The sequence below is a fragment of the Thalassophryne amazonica genome, chromosome 8, assembly GCF_902500255.1.
Source record: "Thalassophryne amazonica chromosome 8, fThaAma1.1, whole genome shotgun sequence".
NCBI classification, from domain to species: Eukaryota; Metazoa; Chordata; class Actinopteri; order Batrachoidiformes; family Batrachoididae; genus Thalassophryne; species Thalassophryne amazonica.
The window spans coordinates 30,685,935-30,695,037 of NC_047110.1; the positions used below are offsets into that span (position 1 = coordinate 30,685,935).

At 39.3% G+C, this 9,103-nt stretch overlaps 1 protein-coding gene across 1 annotated transcript; it reads right to left on the reverse strand.

Moving 5' to 3' along the window:
• Positions 1-819: 819 nt before the first annotated feature.
• trex4 (three prime repair exonuclease 4) lies at positions 820-7,042 on the reverse strand. Its single transcript, XM_034175586.1, has 3 exons — positions 6,971-7,042; positions 6,805-6,884; positions 820-1,643 (listed from the first exon to the last, which is right to left on the reverse strand). The coding sequence occupies exons 2-3, from the start codon at positions 6,851-6,853 to the stop codon at positions 1,114-1,116; spliced, it is 579 nt and encodes a 192-aa protein (XP_034031477.1). The 5' UTR covers positions 6,854-6,884; positions 6,971-7,042; the 3' UTR covers positions 820-1,113.
• Positions 7,043-9,103: the final 2,061 nt, after the last annotated feature.

The window sequence follows — 9,103 nt, forward strand, 5'->3', positions numbered from 1 at the left end:
GGAGGAAACCGGAGCACCCGGAGGAAACCCACGCAAACATGGGGAGAACATGCAAACTCCACACAGAAAGGCCACGGGAATTGACCCCACGACCTTCTTGCTCTGAGGCAACAGTGCTAACCACTAAGCCACTGTGCTGCCCTAATTGAACTGGTTATTAAGTCAAAATAATAAATGAGAGAATTGGGAGGGGCCAATGAGCTGCTGCTGTGGCTCCGCCCCTAATCGATCCATAATCTCCTCCAAGCTTTTGAAGAAACCCAAAGAGGCCTGTAAGCCATTGTGCACAAATTTGCTTTAGCAATTACTATGTTGTCGAGCAGAATAAAGCTAAGACACATAACTAACCACTCCAGAAAACAGACAAAGCAACAGAAGGCAACTCACTGTGAAATAAAACACTCACAGTGTGTCGAGATAAAAATATTAGCACACTCTTAGAAATGAAACATACCTGTACACTCTTAGGCATAAAATGTTGAATTTAATTTATAAAGTTAAGGTAACTTTTTCCACATAACACTGTTAATTAAGTGCAAAACAACACTGTCACTGACATTAATTAAATCAAATGAAACATTATTACTTAAATCCCAATATTGTGTTGCATTTAATTGACAAAGTTATATGGAAAAAGTTACCTTAACTTTATCAATTAAATTCAACATTTTATTTCTTAGAGTGCACCAAGTGTTCTTGAAATAAAAGTTGGTGAAAACCTGGAACAAATACAAACTTGTAAACTTTTGATCGTCTCAGCAGCATCGCAGGATGTGACATCATCATCAATTCACCATCAAACACAGTTTTACATAGTAGGATTGAATGTAAATTTAATCATTTATTTAGGAGAAAAACAGAAAACGGCATGAAATGTGTTACATCAGAAACAAATGACATCATATGAAATATCACAGTTTGAGTACCTACAGATTTCAGGGCCAAGTATTCATTATTTCTATGCAGTTACAAAAATTGTTTCATTTATTTATTTTGATTCCAAAAGGACAGTGTAAAAACATGCCATCTGAATAAAAATTGTGTTTTAAAATGAATTCTGGACTTTTTTCTTTTTGTTGTCATATTGCTTTCTTCGTGTCTCCATGTTGGCTTCTACAAAATATTAAATGTACACCCGAGAAGATCATGTTCTTCAGGATCCCATGTCCTGTAGAGGTCTTGCAGCACTCTGGCGTCCTCCACAGCATCATGGGAGTTGTAGGCTCTTCTAATGAACTGGGCTACCAAACTCTCCAGAGAATATCTCTCCAGAAAAGGAAAGAGTTTTTTGCTTAGCAGGTAAGTATCCAGAAAACTGTGCACAACCTGCTGGAAATCCTGCAAAAGGTTACACTGGTGCAGCGCTCTTTTCAGCACAGGCGCATCAAAACCCTTGGCATTGTGGGCGGCCAGCACCACAGGGTGGCGGAAGGAGCGCAGGAATCCGATGAAAGAGGAAAGCACCTCATAGAGCGAGACTGTGGTAAGAGGATGCCCGTTGCGATACAGGGCACCATTGTAGACCTTGAATCCGGTGATGTCAGAGGCCCTCTGAGAGAAATGGCGGGTGGGCACCATGTAGGCATTAAACTCTCTTTGAGCACAGACAGCCGCCAACTGGACGATGTCACACAGTGGGATGTCTAAAAGTTGAAAACAAGTAGATTAAAGGAGACATAAACTGTCTTAAAAGATAAGTTCACTTTTTTACAGCCTTAGTCATTCAATTTCAATTTATTTCATTTATATAACACCAAATCACAACAAAGTTGCCTCAAGGATCTTCACACAAGTAAGGTCTAACCTTACCAACCCCCAGGCTCAAGCAGACCAGACTCAAAGGGGTGACCCTCTGCTTGGGTCATTAAAAACATTATTCGATAAAAAAATTTCTATTTAAGGCTAGTTAATGCCCCAGTCATAATACAGTAAAAGATAGGATGGCAACCTCCTTGGCCCAGTGCCCAAACAATTGCGGTCCATCTCAGCTTGACCGCAAACACAGACCTACCAGCCACACTTTGGAATTGGTTGGAACCAGCCATAAGCCAAACATTTAAGAGCAATGCACAAACCCGCTAGACATAAACCACCCATTATGACATCACCATTACAGTTACTACGTCCACCAAGGACGTAATAAAATCATCTGCATTTGTCTGTCTGTTTGTTAGCAGGATTACGTCAAGACTACTGCGTGGATTTTGACAACATTTTCACCACACACACATATTAGGCCATAGAAGACTCCATTAAATTTTGGAGGTGATCCGGATGTGGATTCTGGCTCAGGATTCCACTTTATAGGGTTTTAAAGATTATGTCAAAACTACTTCACGTATTCTCACCAAATTTGAATCACACACACATATTAGGCCATAGAAGACTCCATTAATTTTTGGAGGTGATCTGGATCCGGATCCGGATTCTGGCTCAAGTGAACTGGATCTCGATTGGCAGATGTCAGAAATCTCCAATTGCTCTTGTTCAAAGTGCAGTCAAGGTCACAGTGGCACTTGCATGGACCTATTTCAGTGTTAAAGTTCATGGTAGGACAATGTAGTTTTGTGTTTGGATTTTTCTTTCTTTATTCAACTTGATATGAGGGAGATGGGGTGAAGTATTTACTTCCAGAAATCCTCAGTATGTGCATCGCAATATGCCACCGCAGTGAAGTTGGTTTGATACTGGACATTAGACATCACTTTAATAAAAAACTCCACTTAGCTTTCAAGAGTGATTAAGTCAGACCAGTTGTGATGTATTCATATGACCACACAACACGTTTGACACTCTTACATTGTTTAAATATGTGTAGTTATTAGTGATTAATAATTTATAATGATTAAAACAATAAAATCCATACTTTTTTTTTTTTTAAGGCCTTCTGAGGTCAAGCTGACTTTGATCAATGCAAATTAATACGAGTACATTAGACATGCCACAAGCCTCTTTTTTTGGAAACATCTTTGATTTTCTATTTTTATTTACAAGTCAAAAGGAAATTGATTAGACACCAGTACCTTTGGTTCTTTTCACATCAAAACACCTGTAACGCACACACTCAAATCTCTTTTTGAAAAATATTACCACAGTTCTTTTAACACCTAAAGGTCAGGAGGCTAAATAGATTTATTTGATGTTTTTATATTTGATGTATTTGCTGATACCTGGAGCTTACTGTGAATAACATTGGGTACACAGTGTACTAAAATTACAAAAAAAGAAGAAAAAAAAATCAGGTAATAAAAGTAACAGAGATACAACATAAAATATGTGGTGAGTGAGGCTCTCTGGTCAAACTGAAAGGCTGAACTGGCGTTTGTTCTATTATTAGCTGAAGCTGCTAGCATGCAGCCACACCACCCTGCTCAGCGTGCCGCTCTCGTTGGAGCAACAACACACAGAATGTGTCTCTTTGTCCCAGATAGATCTCTTCCAGTGCAGCTTCTTGTACTGACTTTAACACAAAGTTAACACCCAAGTCTTTCATCGCCAACTGTAAATGGTCATCAAAACATTCCAATCGTATCTTTCTGAACACTTCCGCATCAAACTCCATCGTGTCAATGTTTACAATGCTCATAAACTTTAGGTTTCTTAAATATTTATTACAGCCACTCTTAAAACTTCAGATATCTTCATGATTTTATTACTGGTATATTTTAGAATTGGTTTAGTTAGATGAGATATACTCATTATCTCACAGGAATATATCACAATTATCTGGGAACTACTTTTTGCGCAAGAATTCATCAAGCACGTCGGCCACGGGTGAGTTACTAACACAGAAAACCCAGAAACTGGAGAGTTGTTCGGCCATAACGAGCATCCACTTTTAGCTTGTCATAAGCTAAGCTAGTGGCGCTCATGAGAGTGTGGCAGCCACACAGCCAATGTGTCATATTTCAACTTTTATTTTACAATGGACAACAATGATGTGTTCAAAACCACATTCAGAAAGACCAGACATAAAAAAAATCCCTACTTCTGGAAAACAGTGTGTTCATGAGATTCCCTCGGACTCAGTATCTTTGAAATATGTTTTTATAATTTGAGTTATCAACTACTTAGCCTATACCACAGTAGAGCTAGGCTAACATTATCTTTTGGGTTGAATGAAATTGTCAAAGATGTTTTTGCTGATGTGTGGTGCTGGTAACTGAACATATAACTATATATTGTAATATATACAACCCCTGGCAAAAATTATGGAATCACCGGCCTCAGAGGATGTTCATTCAGTTGTTTAATTTTGTAGAAAAAAAGCAGATCACAGACATGACACAAAACTAAAGTCATTTCAAATGGCAACTTTCTGGCTTTAAGAAACACTATAAGAAATCAAGAAAAAAAGATTGTGGCAGTCAGTAATGGTTACTTTTTTAGACCAAGCAGAGGAAAAAAATATGGAATCACTCAATTCTGAGGAATAATTTATGGAATCACCAAAGGAGAGGATTATCAAACTCTTAAATCATCACGCAATGTTGCAAAAGATGTTGGTTGTTCACAGTCAGCTGTGTCTAAACTCTGGACCAAATACAAACAACATGGGAAGGTTGTTAAAGGCAAACATACTGGTAGACCAAGGAAGACATCAAAGCGTCAAGACAGAAAACTTAAAGCAATATGTCTCAAAAATCGAAAAATGCACAACAAAACAAATGAGGAACGAATGGGAGGAAACTGGCGTCAACGTCTGTCACCGAACTGTAAGAAACCTCCTAAAGGAAATGGGATTTACATACAGAAAAGCTAAACGAAAGCCATCATTAACACCTAAACAGAAAAAAACAAGGTTACAATGGGCTAAGGAAAAGCAATCGAGGACTGTGGATGACTGGATGAAAGTCATATTCAGTGATGAATCTCGAATCTGCATTGGGCAAGGTGATGATGCTGGAACTTTTGTTTGGTGCCGTTCAAATGGGATTTATAAAGATGACTGCCTGAAGAGAACATGTAAATTTCCACAGTCATTGATGATATGGGGCTGCATGTCAGGTAAAGGCACTGGGGAGATGGCTGTCATTACATCATCAATAAATGCACAAGTTTACGTTGATATTTTGGACAATTGAAAGGATGTTTGGGGATGATGAAATCATTTTTCAAGATGATAATGTATCTTGCCATAGAGCAAAAACTGTGAAAACATTCCTTGCAAAAAGACACATAGGGTCAATGTCATGGGATAGGGTCAATATCAACGAGCAGATGTGATTTGATGCAGCTGTTAGTTTTGGGGATGAAAATTTACAGGGTGATTCCATAATTTTTTCCTCAGAATTGAGTGATTCCATATTTTGTTCCTCTGCTTGGTCTAAAAAAGTAACAGTTACTGAATGCCACAATCTTTTTTCTTGATTTCTTATAGTGTTTCTTAAAGCCAGAAAGTTGCCATTTGAAATGACTTTAGTTTTGTGTCATGTCTGTGATCTGCTTTTTTTCTACAAAATTAAACAACTGAATAAACATCCTCCGAGGCCGGTGATTCCATAATTTTTGCCAGGGGTTGTAGTAATGTCTTGTTAAAAATTCATTTAAAGATGCATTTTCTACATAAGTAACACTTGTCGCTCCTGTCATAAAGACGGCCGCCATAGCTATAACGTTAATGCCACTACCTCGGGCTGCTCGATTTCCTCATGAGTTTCTGAGGAACAATTTCAATTCGATGTAGTATTTAAGGCAGTTTCCCCGAGCTAGAGGTTGGAATCTCTGAACTTCCAAGGCTTCTGAATGCAGCACAAAAGCAGAATGTTGAGCAAAGGTTTATGATACCACAAATAGAGAAATAGTTAAATGAAATTATTTTTATAACATTACTGGTTATATACAGTCAGATCCAGGTCAGGTAAGTAGAGAAATAGTTAAATGAAATTTTTTTTATAACATTACTGGTTATATACAGTCAGGTCCATAACCTGATCCAAAGTTTACATACCCCTGTTCTTAATACTGTGTATTGCCCCTTTAACATCAACGACAGCTTGGAGTCTTTTGTGGTAGTTTTGGCTCTCTGATGGTAAAGCTGCCACTGAATATGTCTTGGACTTTATTTACATTAATTACAAAGAAATACAAACAGTATGGCACTTTATGGTAAATCTGCATGGAGTAGACAGTTCTCAAAAACTGAGTGACTGTGCAAGAAGGAGAAGAGTGAGGAAAGCCACCAAAACACCCAGACAACCCAGGAGAAGTTATGGGCTTATGTGGCTGTGATTAGAGAAATCGTGCACAGTGCAAGCTTTGCATTTTGCATCACTACTCTTAGCTTCATAGTGGAGTAGAGCAGAGAAGGATTTTCTTTCACCAAAACAGATCAAATCCAGGCTTGCATCTCAGATATACCTTCTGGCAATTTGTAGCTAAACTTTCAGGTCTTCTTTTTAAGAAAATCCTCCTCTATACCACTTCATCATGAAGATGGATAACTGGTGATACAAAATGCAAAACGTGTTATTTTGATTTAAAAAGAAGAAACAGTTGTTTGACAATAAATGGCTTCACTCAACCACTAACCATGAGTGAAAAAAAAGTTTTTGTGTTGTCATTCATATTCTCTTAAAAATATCCAAAAAGCAAAAATTCTGCCAGGGTATGTAAAGTTTTGAGCACAACTGTATTAATTTAAAAAAAAAAAATTGATTTCATAAAAATTTCAAATGTGTAAAATCTCAAGTATCCACAAACCTTTTCACAGCATATTCTTCTTATTTTATCTGACCGAAGCACCCGACAGAAACAGACCTATGAGAGTGGAGGAAAGGGGGCAGATTGAAGAGGGTTTCTTACCTAATCCAGTCGTCTCCAGGTCAAAGAAAACCAACGTGTACTGAGACATCGCAGCTTTGAAGGAACCTAATCAAATTGTTCTGTCAGATAACATAGGAATTAATTTAGTTAAGGTTAACAAATTTGGGTTACAAACAGATTTGTAAAAATGGAGCAGTACACTCACCGTGGACTCTGTGTGGTCAGCTGAGTGCTGAAGTGGCCTGGCATCACGGAAGAGGCATTTTATATTATTTACAATCAAGGTGGAGCTAAACATGAAACCTTACACTTTCACTTTAACTGAACAGAAACTTGCCGTAGTTTTCTTTCTAGTGACAGGCACACCTTCTATTCTGTGTGGCAACTTGCACCGATTGCTAAAAACAAAAGTTACAACAGGGGAAACAGAAGCTTCTCGGCCTTTTGTTTAGTTCATTTTTGGATAGCTGTGCTTTCATGTGAATAGTCTATTCAAGCCCCACATAATGGAGAGTAAATGTGAACATACACACTCAGGTTCATAAGTATTTGGACAGTGACGCTATTTTTTTTTTTATTTGAATGGAGTTCAACTCAAACAACCAATAGAGAAGATTGGTTGAAGACTCTTTCAATCCTTTCTTAGAGTTCAACTTCACATACGGCTTGCTGTACACCTTTTCCTTAACCTTTGCCCCATCTCTCTCCATCTTATGCTGCATCTCCTCTTTGTACTCCTGTCTACCTTCTTCATTTCTCTATCCCAAATATTTTTCACCAGCGTCTTCCTCCTTGTAGTTTTCTCGACTTTTTCACTCCATCATCAAGACTCTGTCTTCCTTCATCTTCCACACCCTGTACCTTAACTCCTGCAATTGCTGTCCAGTTGTTCAACACCCAGTGCCTGTCTCACCCCTCCAGTGGCGGTCCTAGAGTGATTCACTCCCCGGGCGAAACCCCCTGCGTGCCTCCTCCCCCGCGCACACTAACGTGGCCACCACCTCCGCCCCACCACCCATGAAAACACTAACTTCATCCAGAACACCCACAATCCCACAAATTAACTCACAACAGCTATTTTAAAGAACAAATTTCCGGTTTTGATGACTACTGCAATAACAAACACAACGATAAACAATAATTACTTCAATAAAGTTTTTGAACATAAAAAACAAAAGATTCAGTGACTTCACATTACAACTATGTACAGTACAGGTATTTAAGAAAGCACAACTGCACTACAGCACCACCCGATGGTCAAAATATTGCAGAAGTCATTCAGTTTTACCAACAGAGTGCACTTTGCATTATCATAGAGTACCATTCACCATAATGAACAAGACTTAAACCTCCATTAAAGTCGCACCATATAAATAAGTGCTCACTATCCGTGATGTGAAATTCCATCGAGTAGGAGCATTTCTGGGCAACCTTGAGCAGCCTGCAGACTCAAGAAAAGACATCCTCTTTGTGGATTTTGAGAAAAATGTGGCAAACCCAGAGAGTGACGCAAAAAATATTCTGCACTCAGATAAGCATTTAGCCCCCTGAGACAGAACCAGATTCAGTCTGTGTGCATAGCAATGCACAAACATTGCACTGGGGGCAATTGCTTTAACTTTGGTGTGCAAACCATTGAGAGCTGAAGCCACGACAGCAGCCACGGCTTCTTCGTAAGGAAGACTATCAAATGGCTTCACCAAAATCCGGTCCACAACATTCAAATTGTCTGCTATTATGTGCAGCTTGCTACCTAGCTAGCTCGCTAGCTGGGACTGGCGCGAGGCTAGTGTGAAGTTTGTCCGCCTGAGTGCTTTGTGACGGTGGAGGAGCTCAGCAGCACCCGCTGCTCGGTAGGGACAGAAACTGCGATAGAAGTCAGAAAGAGTGATAGAAGTCCGTCTCCAAACCCAAGCAGCTACAAAAAAAACACCAGAAATAGAAGCTCGATTTGTCGCTAGTCATTTTTAACAAAGAAAGCCGCTAAGAGGATTAGAAAAGTCTCCGGTTCAACTCAGAACAGAATGAAAATTAAAAAATGTTTACACCAAAAGATCGCTGATTCGCTCATTTCGCTGTCAATCAAAAAGGGATTCAGCTTCAGACAGATCATCCAATCATCATCCGAGGCCGGCCCACTGCCCCATAGACCCCCAGACACACTGAGCGTCCGATGGGCGGGACAAAGCCCAGTATTTATCCAATGACTCATCTCGTTTCGCTGCAGTCTTTGCTTCGCTATTGAATTATGTGGACGCTCAGCGTCCACACTGTTTAAAGCACTGTGAGACTGCGGGTTTGAGTGAGAGGAAAGCCGCGTCGTTACCAGTGATAAGAA

Bases quoted from the DNA above. Each gene is read 5' to 3' on its own strand.
- trex4 (XM_034175586.1), bottom strand. From the start codon at position 6,853: ATGTCTCAGTACACGTTGGTTTTCTTTGACCTGGAGACGACTGGATTA. The intron at 1,644-6,804 runs GTAAGAAACCCT...TTCAACTTTTAG, and splicing joins CCTGGAGACGACTGGATTAG to ACATCCCACTGTGTGACATC.